General features: G+C 48.8%; 1 protein-coding gene across 2 annotated transcripts in view; it reads right to left on the reverse strand.

Annotated features, from left to right (window-relative positions):
- NCAPG2 (non-SMC condensin II complex subunit G2) overlaps positions 1-21,614 on the reverse strand; it is a 269,347-nt gene that overhangs the window by 83,137 nt on the left and 164,596 nt on the right. For both annotated transcript variants that reach the window (XM_069211162.1, XM_069211164.1), the window contains one exon: positions 5,988-6,087. In XM_069211162.1, coding sequence (XP_069067263.1) covers positions 5,988-6,087 — 100 coding nt within the window. The remainder of the gene's footprint in view (positions 1-5,987; positions 6,088-21,614) is intronic.

The following is a 21,614-nucleotide window of genomic DNA, read 5'->3' on the forward strand; positions in this document are numbered from 1 at the left end:
CAAAACTGCTGACACTGCACATTCTCGGCAGAGACGAGCAGATCTAACCAAGACTCTCTCGACTGCTGAAAGAGACTTGCACTACCTCTGGATCAAGACGCCATTCGTGATCAACTCAGCTGTCCACTCTGGTATACAGAGAGCCTGCCAAATGTTGAACCACCAGGGATATGAGATGCTGTTCCAGCCACATCCAGAGGGGCATACCCTCCTGACAAAGGGTCCACGACCCCACCCCACTTTGCTTGTTGCAGTACCACATGTTGTCAGTGAACACCTGCACCATCTTCCCCTTGATAGAGGGAAGAAAGGCTTTCAATGTAAACCGGATTGCACAGAGTTCCAGAATGTTAATGTAGAGTCCTGTTTCTGGTGGAGGCCAGAGTCATATGATCTTCGCCTCTCCCAGACGGCCCCAGGAGTGACACATCTGTCAATACTCTCAGATCAGGTTAGGAAAGGAAGAGGGTTCTGTCTCTGGCCCAATCACGGTTCATTAATCACCACTGCAGATCTTACACACTTCCCTCTGAGACCTGGACCAGCCCACTGGAACTTCAGGTCGCTCTGCGGAGCCCACATATGCCATCTGGCATGTGTCACGAGCAGGATGCAGGAGGCCAAGAGGCCCAGCAGCCTCAGTCACTCTCACCGCAATCCAGGATAGAGGTTAAAACATCATTACTACTGTCTACATATCCTGGCTTCGTCACTCTGGAGGATATTCCAGAAACTGCACTGTGTCCAGAACAACTCAGATGAAAGGAAGAGTCGGAGAGGGAATCAGTTATGACCTTGGCACATTTATATTGAACCCCAGAGAATGCAGGAGGTCTGCCGTAGCCTGGAGTTGGGAAACAAGACACTGGGGAGGGTCCACCTTCAACAGCCAGTCATCGAGATAGGGGAAGACTAAAAACCCTGATATCCGCAGGTGAGCTGGAACCACGACCAACACCTTGATGAACACCACAGGGGAGCACAGAGAACTACCATGATCTGCAAGTAACATATGTGGGCAGGCAGGACAGGGATGTGAAAATGTGAGTCCTGCAAATCCAATGCTATCATCCAGTCTACTGGGTCCAGGGCAGACAAGGCCTGAGCCAGTGTGAGCATTGTGAATGTCTCCTTGAGGAAGAGACTGAAGGATCAAAGGATAGGGCGAACGCATGTTTCCTTTTAGGGGTGCAGAAAGTAGCAGGAACTGCAACCACAGCCTAGTTCTGGCACTAGAACCCTTTCTGTGGCTTGGGCATGAAAGCCGCAGCCTCCTCCCGGAAAAGAGACAAATGATCCCCCTCCATTCTATCGTAAGATAGTGGCATGGGTGGAGGGGTAGTCTCGAAAGGGGGGCAGCAAGTTGGCCCAGGCACAGGTTCTGCAGACAGCCGAGAAGTCCAAGAGCACGTCGACTTCTTGGTTTTCTTCTTATGGCACGACTTACCAGATCACCCCGAGGACTTTGAATGGGACAACAACTTTGGACTCTGCAACCGGTCCCGGGACCTTCCTCTTGACCAAGACCTGGACCTACGCGGAGTCACATGCTGGGGTGCCACCAGCTTTTGGGACCACTCACTCAAAGACTTCAGATGTATGGCTCAGTACTCGTGGAACGACTTCGGGTCGTGCTCCAAACACCACAATCACACAAGGTGCGGCTCAGACACTGCCCAATGACAGATTCCGCACAGCTTGAAACCGGTCTTCCTAGAAAACATCCCTTAACTCCCCAGGAGAATAATTCTCAAAAAGAGTTAGACAGAAATTGAATAAAGACCAGTCAAAAAAGGACGGGGGGTGTTCGGTTGGTTGCTCTCTTCAGCTCAGCGCCGGGGTGGCGCCTATACGTGACTGCGACGTCATCACGGCGAGTACGATGCGAACGACGCCCGCGGAGTCGACCGAAGCCACCTAACGGCGCTCAGGGGTACTGCTCGAAGAAAAAAAAAAACAACGGATCCAGCCTGTGGAAATTCAAAGGTAAGGAATCTGCAACTAGAATATATCTCTACCAGATATATCGTTACCGAAGGTAAGTAACTCATACATTAGTATCTCTCCCCTAAATTCAGTTGTATGGCAACTTTTACACCCTACAAATGGTATACTGGTGCACCCATGTGTGTCCCTAGTATATGGTACTTAGGTACCCATGGCATTGGTACACCAGGGGTCCCCCATGGGCTGTAGCATGTATTGTACCACCCATGGGGGCCCATGCAAACTGTTACTACAGGCTTGCCTGTGTGAAATGGTGCAAGTACCTTTCATTTCAGATGTAAGGTTTGCTTTATATCATGGTCACTGCACTCTGACCCTGTAGGTCACCTCTGAGGTAGGCCCTTCAGCCTGAGGGCAGGGTGCGTGGTTCTAAGTGTGAGGGGTACCTTTGCTTTGTCAGAGGTGTCCCTACAAACACCAGACTCCATTTCCTGGGCTTTATAAATGTGGGGAAGCCATCTTAAGGTATGTAGTGGACTCTGGTCAATAAGAGTTGTCCAACTACAACATGGCATCACCGAACATAAGCATGTTTGGTATCAAACATGTTGGAATCATGCAACTGCACTGATTCCAGTGCTAGTTGCATACCACCCTGTTCTCTGGGGGTTCTCTAGGGGCTTCCCCAAATTCTGCCAGTACAGCCTTGCCAGGGTCTGCATGCTAGCCCATTGTGTTGCCGGTGCTTGTGACCCACCACCAATTGTAGGTAACATCTGTGGGCCAGCAGGACGGGAATATGGAAATAGGCATCCTGCAAGTCCAACACAATCATCCAGGGTAGAAAGGACCTGAGCCAGGGTTAACATCTTGAACTTCTTCTTGAGGAGGAGATTGAGGGACCGGAGATGTAGGATAGGACGAAGATCCTTGTCTTTTTTGGGCACCAGAAAGTAGCAGGAATAGCAACCACAACCTACTTCTGGTGCATGGACCCTCTCTATGGTTCGCTTGGCCAAGAGAGCACGGACTTCCTTGCGGAGAAGTGCCAAATGATCCTCCAACAGGTGATCGAATGATGGTGGCATGACTGGAGAAGTCTCGAAGGGGAGGGAGTAGCCCCTTCGGACGATCTGAAAAACCTGCCTGTCCATGGTAATAGATTCCCAGTGGGGCAGATGATGGTGAATTTTGCCACCAACAGGTCCCGGATGTCCCACATGACTAGAAAGGTTTTGAGGCAGAGGAGGGGGCGAGGGTGGACTGGGCGGCCCGCTGTCTTGGTGGATCCAGCATCCGCGCAAGGGCTGTACAGCATGCACGGGCCAGTGGCCTGGTGGAAATGGACGCAGTTGAGTGCCCTTTCCGTAGCCAGGAAAGGAGCGACAGGTGGACTGACAGGGACGAGAAGCGGCTGCGAGGCCAAGGGACCAAGCTGTAGCCTGGGAATCCTTAAAGAGCTTGAGCGCAGTCTGCCTTGTCTCCGAAGAGACAAGTGCCATCAAAGGGCATGTTCGTCAAAGATCGCTGGACATCCCCCGAAAAGCCAGACATCCTCAACCAGGCATGGCTACTGTTGATGCAACTGATCTACTTAGTGAGTCGGTCCTGTCCAGTCCACAACGGATCATAAACTTGGCTGCATCTCTCCCATGTCATGGCTTGGGAGAGAACGTTCCGGGCCTCTTCCGGAACTTGAGGCAGCACTTGCACGACCGTATCCCAGAGAGTATGGGATAGCGGCCCAAAAGGCATGCAGTGTTCACAGTCCACAGCCCTAGACTGGCAGAAGAAAACATCTTCTTCCCTAAGTTGTCCATTCTTTTTGACCCCCTGTCCCGGGGGGCGGTAGGGAATGGGCCAGAGGATGGAGAAGCATGGATAACAAGGCTCGCAGGCATAGGGTGTTGGGTAAGGAAATTTGGGTCATTCGGTGCAGGCCGATGGCAGCGGGCAATCGTCCTATTCACAGGACCCCATGTGCTGGGTTTGGACGAGGTCCCCAGCAGGACATTTTTAAGTGCTTTGTTGAAGGGGAGAAGGGGGTTCCAAGTTGGAGGCCCCAGGCTGAAGCACTTCAATCAGGAGGTTAGGCCTGACCTACACAGAAGGAAGCTCGAGGTTCAAAACCTCAGCCGGCGCTCTCACCACCATAGAATAAGACGCTCCCTCCTCCGTAGCCACAGTACGGGGAGAGAACATACCAGTGTCAGGTGAGGTGTCCAAGCTACTGTCATCACCCAACTCCTGTACCCAGTCCAGTTCAGGCTCAAGCTTGTCTTCTAAAGGGTCTAGCGACCCCTCAACACTATCCCCGTATCCATACCCATAGTAATAGGATTCAGGATCAACCCTGGGCACATCAGAGCCCATGGAAAACAGAATCGGCATCAAGTGATGCCATTCCGGCTCCGGGATGTCGGGGATAAGTATAGGGTCAATGTCGATTGTGGGCCCAATCGGCGCCAGGAGTGTCGACTTCTGGCCAGACGCCAGGGAAGGTCGCTTTGGCACGACAGGTGTTGGGACGGATCTGGAAGCGGATCCTGAGGTTCCCTCCGTAGTCGGGACCGAAGTTGCCAACTGTGAACCCAAGGAGGCCCTCACTGACTCCCCTGGGCCCGAAAGCTCCGAGGGTGGGTTGGGCTGCCCAAATATGAGGCGCATCGCCTCATAGAACTCTAAGTTGGGCAGGGGTAGCCCCGGCTCCCGGGAATTCAGGGTGGCGCGGAGAAGACCCAGACTGAGGCTCCAAAGACAGAGGCCTAGAGCGTCATGCGGCGACGGGGCAAAGTCGAAGAACGTTTCACCTTCTTACCTGAATGTCCAGATGACTTCGACGAAGAAGAACAGTGGTGACTCCGCGACAGGTGTCCTGACCTTCCTCTCAAACGGGACCAGGAACGGCTTCGGGTCATGGTCCAAACACCAGAGGCACACGAGGTGCTGATCCGTCATCGAAATTATGCGGTGACAGGAGTCGCAGGGCTTAAATCCAGTCTTACAGGATTTAAAACTCGTCAAAAATTTATTTGACAAAATGTCGCAGTTAGTCAAAAAAAGACTGGGGTAGCTCTTCTCCGGGTCTGCATGTAGGCTGGCGCAGAAAGAAAAGAACTGACGCCATTGTGCTAGAGTGGAACCTGTATACTACCACAATGTCATCATGGCGCGCAGTGTCGACCGATGCCACCTAACGGCAGGCAGGGGTACTGCTTGAGGAAAAAAATCTCCAGATCCAGTCTGACGCCTGGGGAAATTCAAAGGTAAGGAATCTGCAACTAGAAGTCTCTATCAGATACTGGTGTCCTGGTTAGCAGGACCCCAGTATACTACAGTCTAAACATACTAACATCAAGCAAAAAGTGGGGGCAACTATGTCAGAACGATGCTACTTTCCTACAAGTACCAGGTTGGTGAAGCTTCCAATCATGAATGCTCTCAGGTACAAGAATGCATTCTTTTGATGGAAAGAAACTAAAGTATGTACTACTTGTCAATAGTAAAGCACCTTAAAAGTCATCTAGACCTACATGCTGATAAAATTACACACATACTCTGTAGAGATAATGTTGTTGGGAGTCCAATAACTGAACTCATGTATGAGGTAAAAGTCTGCATCATTGTGGGAGGGACAGGAACATCCAATTCATATAGAAAATAATGAAAAAAACATCACATGACAGCAAAAACAACATTTTTACATCACAGGTGTCTGGCACCTGCTGTGTCCTTGAAGCCTAGTATCATCAAACTAGAGTGATGCCCCTTAAGCCGTAACTTGTGCTCACACTGTGATTACTATGGATTCCTTTGAGATCTGACATCACTATTGGGTATTTTAAAGATTACAGAGTTCAGTCTGAAACCTAGGGCAATTCAAACTATATGCAATGAAATGGAAGAAGTATGAGTTAAAAGCAATTTAGCTGCTCTGTTGGTTTAATACTCCTCCAAGATTACAAATACCAAAACAAAAAGGAAGAACCAAATATACTTGTAAAACAGAACTATGTCATTCAATATAAATGCGCTCATACCTGTGTTTGTTATCCCGAGTATGATGTCTAACATTTGTGCCTGAAATTCAGTATCTCCAAGGCCAACCATTAAAACATCCTTAGATACCAAAAGATATGCCTGTAATTAGAAATGACTGAGTTTAGATCTGCGTCTGTCCGGGTGCAAAGGCACTGAATGCAAGTTGAAAAGTTACTTACCTTTGGTAACGCTCTTTCTGGTAGATACTTTACATCTAGCTGCAGATTCTTCACCTTTAGAATATCCCCAGGTGCCAGACTGGATCCTGATTATTTTTCAGCAAAACCCTGGAGTGCGAGTAGCTCTGCATCAACTCCGCTTCACCACAGAAGTGAAGACTGGAGCCTGGAGTTAAGGCCACCTAAGTGTTCTAATGTCAGTTTCTTTCTAGACACCGTCCGGGCCATCATACGCTGAGCCACAAAATAAATTGTCCATGTTAGTGTGTAGATAATTATTTTGAGACTTTTTAGATGGAAAAGAGTCCATTCCACATAACAGGGAAGCAGGAGGGTGGGGAGATAGAGTGTCCATGAAAAAAAGCATTACTGAAGGTAAGTAACTTTCTCTTCTGTCGAATACTTCGAATCACATACTTCTCATCTTTAAATAGATACTAAATCAGTAATCCCCCAATGGTAGGACTGCGGAATTTTTCAGACCAGAAAGTTCTTCATGACTGAAATGCCAAAATGCACTTCCCATTGGACCTGGCTGCCAAGGTAGTAGTGTTCTGTGAATGTGAGCACTGATGCCCCCATTGTAGTCAGACAAATATCCACAACAAGCACTCTGTGTGCAAAACAAGTTGTAGCAGACTTGGTCCTTGTGGTATGGAACCGCAACCCTTCTGAAAGCTCCTTCCTGGCTCTCATCAGCAGATTTTAATGAAAAGCACTATCCACCTTGACAGAATAGGTCTCTGCCTTTCTTTGCCCCGACAAAGAGCTGATCATCCACCAGATGGTCTGTGGTACAATTATAGCAAATGCTGAGCACTCTTTTAGGGGTACAAATGATGGAGTCAATCCTACTCTTTTGAGGGGGTGAGGAGGAGTAAAGAACCTTAAAGAGTGAAGGACTCCTCAAGATGAAAGGAAGTCAAATGTTGGAAGAAAGGCCGCTCTAACCCTCAGCACCATTTGTGAAAAATGAAGGCGGAGTACAGCTGCTGGACTGACAAGAGGGTAAAGTTCACTAATTAGATGAGCTGAGGTGATAACTATGAGAAACACAAGAGACGTGGGGAACTGCGGTACAACGATTCAAGAAGGAGTACGCATAGGTAAGCTGCGGACCAAATTAAGATCCGACTGTGGCATCACGAAAGGTTTAGAAGAAAATACGTTTACAACTTTCTAGAAAACATCATGACAATAGGCGATTTGAACAAGATTGGTTGGTACGGAACATGCAAAAAGGCCAAAAGGGACATAAGATAACCTTTGCCAGTCCTTGCTGGACCAAAGACAGAACAAACTGACAAACATGATAGCTTAGCTTGCAATTGGTTCATATTATGGGTGGGAAACTAAGCTACAAACTTGTCCCAGCACAAACAGATTTTGTTGAAGGACATCTGGCCTCCACTTTGACACTACTTCAGGGCATAGAGCAAAAGCAGTTAAATCCCTCAGTTCAATCAGCACTGATAGAGGTGTAGATTGTGCAGGCCAGAGTCAAGACCCTGCCTTGCTATTGTAGCAGGAGATCCTCCCAAAGCAGCATGTTCGTCATAGAACAGATGCCAGTGCCCAGATGTTCCGGGTACTGTAGGAAGCTGGCTCTATATATATTATACCAAAGTAGGGTATAGTGTGCAGAGTCCAGTGGATCCCCCAGAGGTTTTACAGAAGCTAAAGTTGATAATGCTCTCTTTTGTAGTAGTATGGTCAGGCAGTTAAAGTGATCAGAGGGTAGTGCTAAGGATTTGTTGTACACACCGTCAAGAAATGAGGCACACACTCAATGACTAACTCCAAGCCAATGCATGTATCAAAAATATTGAAAATGTCACTTACCCAGTGTACATCTGTTCGTGGCATCAGTCGCTGAGATTCACATGGTATGCATGAGCTCGCCATCTGGTGTTGGGTCGGAGTGTTACAAGTTGTTTTTCTTCGAAGAAGTGTTTTCGAGTCACGGGACCGAGTGACTCCACCTTCTGTGCTCATTGCGCATGGGCGTCGACTCCATCTTCGATTGTTTTCCCCGCAGAGGGTGAGGTAGGAGTTGTACTATAGTAATAGTGCCCGCGCAATGAAAAATGTAAGTATGTACCTATTAAAGGATTAAGTAATATATACAAATGTACAAAATTGAAGGTAACTTCTGAACTGCTACAGGCTTCCGGGGAGGTGGGTGGGTCCATGTGAATCTCAGCGACTGATGCCACGAACAGATGTACACTGGGTAAGTGACATTTTCAGTTCGATGGCATCTGTCGCTGTAGATACACATGGTATGCATAGACTAGTAAGCAGTTAGTTCCCCATAAGCGGTGGTTTAGCCTGTAGGAGTAGAAGTTGTCTGAAATAGAGTTCTTAATACAGCTTGACCTACTGTAGCTTGTTGTGCGGATAGCACATCTATACAGTAGTGTTTGGTGAATGTGTGAGGCGTAGACCAAGTGGCTGCCTTACATATTTCCTGCATTGGGATGTTTCCTAAAAAGGCCATTGAAGCACCTTTTTTCCTTGTTGAATGTGCCCTGGGAGTAATGGGCAGTTGTCTTTTTGCTTTAAGGTAGCAGATTTGGATGCATTTAACTATCCATCTGGCTATACCTTGTTTTGATATTGGGTTACCTGCATGAGGTTTTTGGAATGCAATAAATAGCTGTTTAGTTTTTCTGATGTTCTTTGTTCTGTCAATGTAGTACATTAATGCTCTTTTGACATCTAATGTATGTAGTGCTCTTTCAGCCACAGAATCTGGCTGTGGGAAAAATACTGGTAGTTCTACCGTTTGATTTAGATGGAATGGTGAAATAACTTTTGGTAAAAATTTTGGATTAGGTCGTAGGACGACCTTATTTTTATGTATTTGTATAAAAGGCTCTTGTGTTGTGAACGCTTGAATTTCACTTACTCTTCTTAGAGATGTAATGGCGATGAGAAAGGCAACTTTCCAGGTTAGGAATTGTATTCCGCAAGAGTGCATGGGTTCGAAAGGTGGGCCCATGAGTCTTGTTAGAACCACGTTTAGATTCCATGAAGGAACAGGTGGTGTTCTTGGTGGTATAATTCTTTTAAGCCCTTCTATAAATGCTTTGATAACTGGTATCCTATACAAGGAAGTTGAATAGGTAGTTTGCAGGTATGCAGATATTGCTGCAAGGTGTATTTTAATAGAAGAGAAGGCTAGCTTTGCTTTTTGTAAATGGAGCAAGTAATTTACTATATGTTTTGGAGTTGCATCTAGCGGTTGTATCTGATTATGATGGCAGTACCAAACAAATCTTTTCCACTTACTTGCGTAGCAGTGTCTAGTGGATGGCCTTCTGGCCTGCTTTATGACTTCCATACACTCTTGGCTAAGTTGTAAGTGTCCGAATTCTAGGATTTCAGGAGCCAGATTGCTAGATTCAGCGATGCTGGGTCCGGGTGTCTGATCTGTTGGTTGTGTTGCGTTAACAGATCTGGTTTGTTGGGCAGTTTGATGTGTGGTACTACAGACAGATCTAGCAGTGTTGTGTACCAGGGTTGTCTTGCCCAAGTTGGTGCTATTAAAATGAGTTTGAGTTTGTTTTGACTCAATTTGTTTACTAGGTAAGGAAGGAGAGGGAGAGGAGGAAAAGCGTAAGCAAATATTCCTGACCAGTTCATCCATAGGGCATTGCCTTGGGATTGCTTGTGTGGGTATCTGGACGCGAAGTTTTGGCATTTTGCGTTCTCTTTTGTTGCAAATAAGTCTATTTGTGGTGTTCCCCAGAGTGTGAAGTAGGTGTACAGAATCTGTGGGTGGATTTCCCATTCGTGGACTTGCTGGTGATCTCGAGAGAGATTGTCTGCCAGCTGATTCTGGATCCCCGGAATAAACTGTGCTATTAGACCAATCTGATGGTGGATTGCCCACTTCCATATTTTTTGAGCTAACAAGCTTAACCGCGTTGAATGTGTTCCTCCTTGTTTGTTTAGATAATACATCGTTGTCATGTTGTCTGTTTTGACAAGGATGTATTTGTGGGTTATGATTGGTTGGAAAGCTTTTAGTGCTTGAAAAACTGCTAATAATTCTAGATGATTTATATGCAGTTTTGTTTGATGTATGTTCCATTGTCCTCTTATGTTGTGTTGATTGAGATGTGCTCCCCACCCTGTCATGGAAGCATCTGTTGTTATTACGTACTCTGGCACTGGGTCTTGGAAAGGCCGCCCTATGTTTAAATTTATACTGTTCCACCATAGAAGCGAGAGGTAAGTTTGGCGGTCTAGCAACACCAGATCTAGAAGGTGACCCTGTGCTTGAGACCACTGTGAGGCTAGGCACTGTTGTAAGGGCCTCATGTGCAGTCTTGCGTTTGGGACAATGGCTATGCATGAGGACATCATGCCTAGGAGCTGTAGTATTGTTCTTGCTTGTATTGTTTGGTTTGGAGACATGTGTTGAATGACCCTGTTGAAATTGTGGATCCTTTGTGGAGTTGGCGTTGCTACTCCTTTTGTTGTGTCTATTATGGCTCCTAGATATTGCTGTACTTTGCTTGGCAGAATGTTTGATTTTGCAAAGTTGACGGTGAACCCTAGTTTGTAGAGGGTTTGTATGACTTGATTTGTGTGGTTTGAGCATTGTGTGAGCGAACTGGTTTTGATTAGCCAGTCGTCTAGATACGGGAACACATGTATTTGCTGCCTTCTGATGTGTGCAGCGACTACTGCTAGGCATTTTGTGAATACTCTTGGAGCGGTTGTTAAACCAAAAGGCAATACTTTGAATTGGTAATGTATTCCTTTGAATACAAACCTTAGATATTTCCTGTGTGATTGATGTATTGGTATATGGAAATATGCGTCCTTGAGGTCTAGGGTTGTCATGTAGTCGTGTTTTTTGAGCAATGGTAACACTTCTTGTAGTGTGACCATGTGAAAGTGGTCTGATTTGATGAATGTGTTTACTACTCTGAGGTCTAGAATTGGTCTCAGTGTTTCGTCCTTTTTTGGTATCAAGAAGTACAGTGAATAAACTCCTGTGTTTATTTGTGTGCTTGGTACTAATTCTATTGCATTTTTTTGCAGTAGTGCTTGAACTTCTATCTCTAGAAGCTGTGAATGGTATTTTGTTAAATTTTGTGATTTTGGTGGTATGTCTGGAGGGAATTGCAGGAATTCTATGCAATAACCATGCTGGATAATTGCTAGGACCCATGTGTCTGTAGTTATTTTGTCCCATGCTTCGTAATATTGACGTATCCTCCCCCCCACTGGTGTTGTGTGGGAGGGGTGTGTGACATGTGAGTCACTGCTTGTTGGTAGTGGTTTTGGGGCTTTGAAATCTTCCCCTATTCCTAGGGAATTGCCCCCCTCTATACTGGCCCCGAAAACCTCCCCTGTACTGTCCCTGGTAGGTGGGCGGTGCGGACTGTGAGGTGCTAGCTTGTGTGGCCTGACCCCGAAACCCTCCTCTAAAAGGTGTTTTGCGGAAGGTGTTATAAGATCCTCTGCTCTGCGGGGAGTAGAGTGCGCCCATGGCCTTGGCAGTGTCAGTGTCCTTCTTGAGCTTTTCTATAGCTGTGTCGACCTCCGGACCGAACAGAAGTTTCTCGTTTACTGGCATGTTAAGCACTGCCTGTTGAATTTCTGGCTTGAATCCAGACGTTCTGAGCCATGCGTGCCTACGGATGGTAACCGACGTATTAATGGTTCTTGCGGCCGTGTCTGCTGCATCCATGGAGGAGCGTATTTGATTGTTGGAAATGTTTTGACCCTCCTCAACAACCTGTTTTGCTCTTTTTTGCAGATCTTTTGGGAGATGTTCAATGAGATGCTGCATCTCATCCCAGTGGGCTCTGTCGTATCGCGCTAGCAGCGCTTGTGAATTTGCGATGCGCCACTGGTTTGCTGCTTGGACAGCAACCCTCTTCCCGGCTGCATCGAACTTCCTACTTTCTTTATCTGGGGGAGGTGCATCCCCAGAAGTGTGTGAGTTTGCCCGTTTTCTGGCAGCCCCTACCACCACAGAGTCTGGTGGCAGCTGAGAGGTGATGAAGACAGGGTCCGTAGGAGGCGCCTTATACTTTTTGTCCACCCTAGGCGTCACTGCCCTACTTTTAACTGGCTCCTTGAAAATGTCCTTTGCATGGCGTAGCATGCCTGGGAGCATCGGCAGGCTTTGGTAGGAGCTGTGGGTTGAGGAGAGGGTGTTAAATAAAAAATCATCCTCTACTTGTTCCGAGTGTAGTTCCACATTATGGAATAGAGCTGCTCTAGCCACCACTTGCGAGTAGGCTGTGCTGTCTTCCGGTGGTGATGGCCTAGTTGGGTATGTGTCTGGGCTGTTATCAGACACTGGTGCGTCGTACAAGTCCCACGCATCCTGATCTTGGTCGTCGTGGCTCATGGCGGTGTGAGCTGGCGAATGTGACGGGGTGTAAGTTGGCGAAGCCGGAGTTACAGGTGGAGGCGAGGGAGGAGGTGTTACCTTTTGTGTTGTTTGTTGCTGAGGAGTAAACTGAAGCGTTCTCTTTCGTTTGACAGGTGGGAGGGTACTGATCTTCCCAGTCCCCTGCTGAATAAAGATACGCTTTTGCGTGTGATCCACGTCAGTGGATTGCAGTTCTTGTTCAAATCTATGTTTCTTCATTTGAGAAGACATAGAATGCTCTTCGGTATAGGAGCCAGAAACAGGGTCTGATGTCGCTTTTTTCGGCTCCGAAAGCCCTGTCGATTGTTTTTTCGGCTCCGAGGTAACCTTCCTCTTTTTCTGTGCCGAAAATTCTTGGCCTCTATGGTCTTCGGCGCCACTGTCTCGGCGTCGATCGGTGTCGACACCGAACTCTCGGTGTCGATGCTTCTGTTTAGCACTCTCTCGGTCCCGAGGAGGCTGCGTGCCGGTGTCTCGACCGAAGTCGGACGATCTCGACACTGAATGGGCCTTTTTCGGTGCCGATTGTTGGTCACCGAGAATTTGGGTGGAGCCATGGCCGGTTGGCAGTGGCGTCCCCTGGGCCTTCTTTCCTTTTTTAAGGTTTGATCTCGACGTCTTACTCACAGTTCTTGTAGAGTGTAGCTCGTCGGAGTCTGAATCCTGGATGGAAAAGGATTCCTCCTGTTCCTCTTCTGTCTCGAACTGTGGACGCTCTTTTGGCGTGGACGCCATCTGGAGTCTTCTCGCTCGACGGTCGCGCAGAGTTTTTCGGGACCGGAACGCCCGACAGGCCTCACAGGATTCTTCGCTGTGCTCGGGTGACAGGCACAGATTACAGACCGAGTGTAGGTCCGTATAAGGATATTTGTTGTGGCATTCGGGGCAGAATCGAAACGGGGTCCGATCCATCGGCGTTGTCCTCCACGCGGTCGGGCCGACTAGGCCCCGACGGGGTGCCGAAATCTACCCCGAAGGGCACCGAGGCGCTTCGATGTTGAACGCGTCGTCGTATGTGTCTATCTCTAACCGGATCGCAACGATACCGTCGAAAATCTTCCGTCTTCAGCTAACTTTCCGTTCCGAAACTCGGAGCGACAGGAACACGTCCGAACCCGATGGCGGAAAGAAAACAATCGAAGATGGAGTCGACGCCCATGCGCAATGAGCACAGAAGGTGGAGTCACTCGGTCCCGTGACTCGAAAACACTTCTTCGAAGAAAAACAACTTGTAACACTCCGACCCAACACCAGATGGCGAGCTCATGCATACCATGTGTATCTACAGCGACAGATGCCATCGAACACTTTGTTACTTTATTTCTAGAACCAAAAGGATCTTTGTTGCAGATAAGTACAGTTTCAAGAATCTATCTCTTTCAAGTATCAAATGCACTTTCTTTGAAATTCACAGATAAAACAGTTTTCAGGTAAATAATATTTTTCAATTTCAAAAGTAGAAATGCAATTTGCAGGTAAGTACTCTACTTACGATCCCAGTCTTTGGGGGTTAAGGTGTCCGGAGGGTAAAGTTTAGGAAGGCACTAAGGGTGCAAAACCAGCAGCACCGGGCCGGCCATGTGCCAAAGTCAAAGTTGGTATCAGGCGCCCAATGGATTTCTATGGAAACTGGGGGCACTTAGAAAGACACAGCTTGCAGTACCTGCGACTTCAGGGCACAGACCTGTGGGTTTTAGGTAAGTATGGGGGCTACAGGTCAGCACCAAACACAAACCTTCAGCAGCAGTAGGGCAGTAGGGTGCAGGGTGTAAACACAGCATCTGGCATCCAATTCTGTTCAGTGAGGTAACCCAGGGTCACAAAGATGCTGCAGGCTTAGTCCTGGGAGTCGACTGAAGAATCGTTAAGTAGAGAGCACACTGGACGTTGCTGGACCATCGGTTCCCCAAGGCCAGGGGGCTGCGGGTGCAGGGGTACCTTAGGTGTCTAGAAATCTTCACAAGATCTGGTCGCGGTCAGGGGGTGATCCTCTGGTTTCAGGCTGTAGGTGTTGTCATATTGGTCAGGAGGGGTGAGCCCAAGGTCGATTCTAGGTCAGAATAGCCAGGGGACCTTCTCTGGACCAGTGGGCCACCTGGACACAGGCCCTGGGCACCAGGTTCAGAGCAGATAGTACCCACGGATCCGAGGCAGCTCAAGTCCTTTTGAAGGTTTCTTTGTGGTCAGGGCTGCTGTCTTCAGGAGATCTTGATCCTTGGGTAGGCAGGTAGCCCTCTGGGGGTTTGTAAAGGTCGCTGGTCCTGCAGGACGAGTCGCTTCTTGTAGCAGGAGTCTTGAGGCTTCAGACAGGCCGGTAGGGCTGGAGCCAAGGCAGTTGTCATCTAGGAGTCTTCTCTGCTGATGCGGCTCTTCAGTTCTGGTCAGGTCGACAGGAATCTGAAAAACAAGGTTGAGGGGTGGCCCTAAATACTAGACATAGGAGCATTACAGGGGTCAGAGGGCAGTAGCCAATGGCTACTGTCCTCAAGGGTGGCTACAGCCTTCCTGTGCCCACTTCCTTTGGGGAGGGGGCACATTCTTAATCCTTTTGGCTAACATCTTCCAAAACAAGATGGAGGATTCTGCTAGGAGGGGTTCACCTCAACTCTGGGCACAATATGGAAGGTCCTGGATGGAGTGGGCACACCTCCTGGTATTTACTAATTTTCCTACTGGACCGACTGCCAAAAGTTGTGCTTGGTTTGGGGGGGAAGGCTTTGTCCTTGACTCTTGAGAGCACAAAGGCTCTCACCCCATGGGTTCAGAATCTTCTCTGTTAGTGGCATGCTGGCACAGATCAGTCAGCCTCACACTAGAGGTTTGGGTGAAATATAGGGGTCATCTCCGTGTGCATTTTTCAATAAATCCAACACTGCCATCAGCGTGGGTTTATTGAGCGGAGATGTTTGATACCAAACTTCCCAGTCTTCAGTGAAGCCATCATGGAGCTGTGGACTTTCTACTGACAAACTCCCAGACCACGTACTCAATATGACCACACTACACTTACAATGTCTAAGAATGGATGTAGACACTGTAATGGCATATCGCTCATGCAGCTATGCCCTCAGCTGTGGTATAGTGCCCCCTGCCTTAGCGCTGTAAGGCCTGCTAGAGGGGTGACTTAATTATGCCACAGGCAGTTTGTAGGCATGGCACCAACAGAGGGATGATATGTTGACTTAACCTTTTTCTCCCCATCAACACACACAATCAGCAATGGCAGTGTGCATGTGTTTGGTGAGGGGTCCATTAGGGTGGCACAATACATGCTGCAATCCTCAGAGACCCTTCCTGGCCACAGGGCCCTTGGTACCACATACCTTTTACAAGGGACTTAGCTGTGTGCCAGGGGTGTGCCAATTGTGGAAGTAATGGTAGAGTTTAGGGAAAGAACACAGGTGCAGGCGTCTGGTTAGCAGGAGTTCAGCACTCACTCAGTCAAGTTAGCATCAGATATCAGGCAAAAAGTGGGGGGCACTTCCCTACAGGTACCACTCTCCAGGCCCAATCCAGAGCCACTAGGAGGACTTGGATCCAGTCATTTCTGATCTTCAGAACTCTGGGCCGGAGAGGTAGCAAAAGGAAGGCATACAGGAGTCCCGTGTCCCACCCTAGGTGGAATGCATCTCAGAGAGGCAGCCTTCTTGGTGACTCTAACATGCAAAAGTGTTCACACACTGCGTTTTCGGTGGTGGCAAAGAGATCAAGCTAGGCTTTTTCCACTGCTGGGAGGTGCCCAGCACAAGTTTCGTGTGTAGCAGCCATTCAAGTTCTGCTAGGCTTTGCCCGCTGAGTTTGCCTGCTAGTGGTTAAACATTCTGCTAAGTAGTGCATGGTCAGGGAGAAGCCTGATGTTTCAGACAGGTACAGAAGCTCAGGGCCTCCTGGCACAAAGCCCAGGTCTCTAGCCCACCCTGCTAGTTACTAAACGCCAGTGGAATTGTCGATGAGGATTTAAACCAGGCTCCCCTCGCAATATTGGCAGGAAGACTTTCAATGTCAAATTAATGGAAACAAATACATTAGACTGCTTAGAAGGCAGGTCTCCACTGTAGACCAACGGCCTCTAAATGTCACCTCTCCCAGTAGACCTTCCCCAACCCAGTAGTGAGGCATCTGTCATCACCGTCCGCTCTTTGTAGAGGTAGGGAGAAAGTTCTGACGCTGGTCCAAGAGCAGTCAAGCAGCCACCACTGCAGATCTTTTGCAGTCTCCTCCAAAACATGTATGGAGTATGACAAGTTTCCTTGGTGCTAGGTCTATTGAGACTTCAGATATCACTGAAGAGGACTGGACAGGAGTCGGGTGTAACTGGGACGCTGATGGACAAGTTACTTATCTTCAGTAACGCCTTATCTGGTAAAGACAATGTCTAGTTGCAGATTCCTTACCACAGAATTTCCTCAGACAACGGTCCAGATCCGAAGATCTTTCTCGAGCAGTACCCTATGCACCAGTAGCTGGGGTCAATTGGCTCTGCAACCGTCGTCAGCAATGTCCGTGCTGGATATGATGTTGCGGGTCCTATATTGGCAGCACCCCAGTGCGCTGAAGGCAGTTTCTGTCCACGTCCTTTCACGCCAGAAGTGCAGAGCCATGAAGAACAATGACCACTGGTACATCAACACTAAGAGGAGTCACTGCCCCTGGAAATCAGTTCGCAGAGTGTGGGTTGCTAATGAATCTGACCCTAGATATTGTCCCCATCAGACAAGGAGTTATCAAAGGTAAGTAAATTGTCCATCTGATAGAGACATCTAGTTGCACTTTCCTTACCTCAGAATAGATATCCACACAATACCACCCCCAGAGGTAGTTCTAAGATCACACTGGAAAGCCCTGCAGGACTGAACGGTCAAAGTGTCAGTCCCTACGGACTGTGTTTGATAAATGTGTGGAGAGATGCCCATGTTGCCGCCTGACAAATGTCAATGACTACTCAGCGAGCACAGTGGTTGCAGCTTTAGATCTGGTAGAATGAACATGCAAAACCTCAGGGGGTTGCTTCTTACCATGTGTAGCACATTTTAATGCACAGTATGACCCAGCTGGAGATGCTTCTCTTCTGCACTGCCCGAATTTCTTTTAAACACACATATAACCAATAAAGAGTTTATCATGCACCTGGAACTCTTTGGTACGATCAAGGTAGAACACCATAGCTCTTTTTGGGTCCAATCGGTGGAGTCTCTTCTTCCTTACAAGGATGTTGGGGGGTGTAAAAAGTAGGTAAGGTGATGGACTAGCCAACATGGAAGGGCACAACCACTTTTGGCAGAATGGAGGCCCTAGTGCGAAGCACAACTTTGTCAGGATAGATGGACAAGTAGGGGGGCTTAGATGAAAATGCCTGCAGCTTACTCATCCTGCAGACAGATGTAATGGCCACAAAGAAGGCAGTTTTCAAAGCCAAAGAGGATAATTGTGGGAGCTCAAAAGGAGCACACATTAGCAATGTCAAAACTAAATTCAAATCCCACAGAGGCATAAGGAATGGAGGAAACGTGAATAAGGCCTTTAAGGAACTTATTTACAATAAGAGACTTAAACAAGAAAGGTTGATCAGGCAACCACAAAAAAGCAGAAATGGCACAGAGATAACCTTTGAGAGTGCCCATAGCAGAGCCCTGCTGGGCCAGAGAAAGGATAAAGAAGACCTCAAAGAGGAGAGCAGAAAAGGGGTCAACAGACTTGTCTGTGTACCATGGTACAAATTTCTTCCAATGACAGGCATTTACCATTTTGGTGGAGAAACGCCTGGGTGCAAAGGTTACATTCCAGACTTCGGGAGGACCGTCAAAAGTGGTCAACTGCTGCTGCTCAAACTCCCACACAAGAAGGAAGAGACTGGGTAGGTTCAGGTGGAAAACCTTCCAAATGGGAGCACGGTGAAATGAAAGTGCTTGTGGCCTACTGTGAATCGCAAATACTATCGCTGGGCAGGAAGGATGGGGGATAGGCAAATACACGTTCTGCAAGTCTAACGCTACCGACCAGTCTCCTGGGCCCAGGGCAGATACAACCTGAGCCAGAGTGAGCATTTTGAATTTCTTCTTCTTCAGGAAGAGATTAAGGGACCAAAGGTTTAGGATAGGGTGGATTCCCTTGTCCTTTTTGGGTACCAGAAAATAGTGGGAATAGCAACCATGACCTATTTCTGGCACAGGAAACCTTTTTATGGCTCCCTCGGCAAGAGAACCATAGCTTCCTCTCAGAGAAGTGCCAAGTGATCCTCTATCATCTGATCATAGGAGGGTGGCACGGATGGAGGGATAGTCGCAAAGGGGTGGGATAGGCCCCTTCCGACTATCTGCAAAACACAAATGACATGATTGATTGCCAGCTGAGCAGGTGATAGTTAATCCTGCCTCCGACTGGTCCCTGGTGGAGGTCAATCAGACTAGGAATGTTTGGAAGCAGTTGCAGAGGGGGTGTGGCGTACTGGCCAGACTGCTGGCTGCCTGACCCATGAGGATGGTGGATCCCATATCCTCCGCCATGCAGAGGCTGGGCAGCATACGCAGCATTGTGGCTGGATGGAAACGGATGTGGCTGGGTGCCCAAGCCCATTATGTAGCCATGAAAGTTGCAAAAAAAAGACTGATGGGGACGACGGGCCACTGCGATGCCCAAGTACTTGGCCGTAGCACGAGATCCTTGAAACGCTTGAGCACAGAGTCTGCTTTCTATCCAAAGAGACAGGTGCCATCAAAGGGCATGTCCATAAGATTGGCCTCAACAGCCCCCAAAAAGCCAGACATCTTTAACCTGGCGTGTCACCTCAAGGCCACTGTAAAAAACAACTGCTTTGCCCAATGATCGGTCGTGTCCAGTAAGCATGGGACTGTCAACTTTGCAGCGTTGCTCTCATCAGCAACTGCTTGGAAATGTACAGCCCAGGCCTCCTCCGGTGTAGGGAAGCACCCTTTTTGGCATGGTTAGCCCCCACTTTTTGCCTGGTTTCTGATGTGGCTTTGACCAGGTGCCCAGTGCTAGATCTCTTTCCCCAAAACTGCACAGTTGTTTTGCACAATTGGCAAACTATCTACCTACCACTGTAAGTCCCGAGTAAACGGTACCCCTGGTACCTAGGATACTAAGTAAGCTCGCTGAGGGCTGAAGCACCAATTGTGCCACCCCCAGGAACCCCTTACCAAACCCACACAGTGCTGCCATTGTAGACTGTGTGTTTTGGTGCAGGCTAAATGGAACAAACGACCTGTCATACACCCCTGTGTGCCAGGTCCCCTTTCCTTCATGTGCCAGGTGTACGTCACCCCTAAGGTAGGGTGCATCAAGGCACATGCAAGGGCATACATGCACGAGCAGATATGCACGTGTAGGAAGCTGGCTCTCTACACAGTGCTCTAAAATGAAGTGCACTGAAACCAACAGACAAGAGGATGGTTGGAGAGTGCCCCACCCAAGGATACCCAGAAGACAGGAGTGCCTACACCATTGGACCGAGATGCAGAGGGTAGAAGGGACCCTCTCTGAAGTCAGTGGAAGCCTGGGATTGTCCAGCTGCAGTCATGAGCCGTGGACCAGGCTGGTGGAGCACAGGGACAGATTCTGGACGTAGTGGACCTGAAAAGGAAGGGGGCAGAGTCCAGCAACCTTGGAGGTGCCCAGGTGGTGTAGGTGGCAATGCCCACCCTCCTGAAGATGGAGTTCCTGCAAGTCAGTGGAGGAAAGAGTCCAGCAGTGGGGTCCCGAGCCGCAGAAGATCCCAGGAGTCGCCTACGAGCTGTACCTCTATGGTCGCCGGATTGCAGGAGGGTAAGCGACCAGCCAGTTCACTAACAAGCACTGGCAAATGCAAGCAGGAGCTGAAGAGGTTTTTGGAGAGTTTTGCGGACTAGCAAAGTCCAGGAGAATCTACCCTTGAAGTGGGAGTCAGGGCTCATGCACCACACGTAGGAAGGTGAGCAGAAGTTGTTGGAGCCCCCACGTGTGACCCCACAGGCGATGGACAAAGGGAGTCACAAGGCAGCCTCAGCAGCACAACAAAACAAAAGTCCCACGTCACAGGAGCTGCAGGACAGGGGCTAATCTTCGAGTTGCAGAGTGCTGGAGGCCAGGGCTTCTTGGCGCCTGAAGATCTCCTGGAGTAAGAGTCAACAAACCTTAGCAAGAGCAACAGTCATTGTGCAAAGGGGTTACAGTCCAGTGCCAGGAGTAGGGGCCCACTGTCTGCCAAGATGGTCAGAAGACAAGCAGGACCCAGAGGAAGCCACAGACCCACCACCTGTGAAGCAGAACCTTGCAACGTCTGTGGACCCCACCAGCCGGTCGACATTGTCTTGAGGTGCCTGTGGATGCAGGGGAGTGACTCCTTCACTCCAAGGAAGATTCCTTCCGTGCTTCCAGGTGCAGGGTCCTTGTGACCCTGGAGGAATCACAGCCTTGGATGTTGCTGAGCTCTTGCAGGATCCGGAGAAACAATGTTGGAATGGGAGCCTTTCCACCAGAAGCAGACGCGTTCCGTTTCCAAAGCAGACCAGCAGCAGTTCTAAAGGCCAGGAGCAGAAGATGTCTTGCACAGAGTTCCTTGTAAAGTCTTGATTGAGGAATCAGAGGACCGACCCACGAGGGAGCTCTTAAGTTCCCAAGGGGGTTGGTCACTCTATGAAGTGACCAACTCCTCAAAGGAGGGGGGGGGGGCAGGAACGTCATCTACCTGGCCTAACCAGACAGATGCTCCTAGGGGCATCTGCCCATCCTGTAGAGCTCGGTGGACCTCCCTAGGGTGGAGCTGGAAAAGGGGGGTGGTCACTACCCTGTCCTTTGTGCAGTTTCATGCCAGAGCGGGAACTGGGGGGTTCCTGAACTGGTGCATACCAGATTAAGCAAGGAGGACACCAAATGTGCCTTTCAAAGCAGTCCAGTGGTGCTTTCAGGCCACCCCACCCCAGCCCTTAGACATCTAATACACAGGAGTGGGTGGTCACACTCTCCCTTGCAGGGAATCCTTTGTTCTGCCTCTCCCACCTGAACCAGGCTGGCCAGCAGGAGGGCAGAACAGTTTCTTGGGTCAGCAG

This window comes from Pleurodeles waltl, chromosome 10, assembly GCF_031143425.1.
Source record: "Pleurodeles waltl isolate 20211129_DDA chromosome 10, aPleWal1.hap1.20221129, whole genome shotgun sequence".
Taxonomy (NCBI): Eukaryota; Metazoa; Chordata; class Amphibia; order Caudata; family Salamandridae; genus Pleurodeles; species Pleurodeles waltl.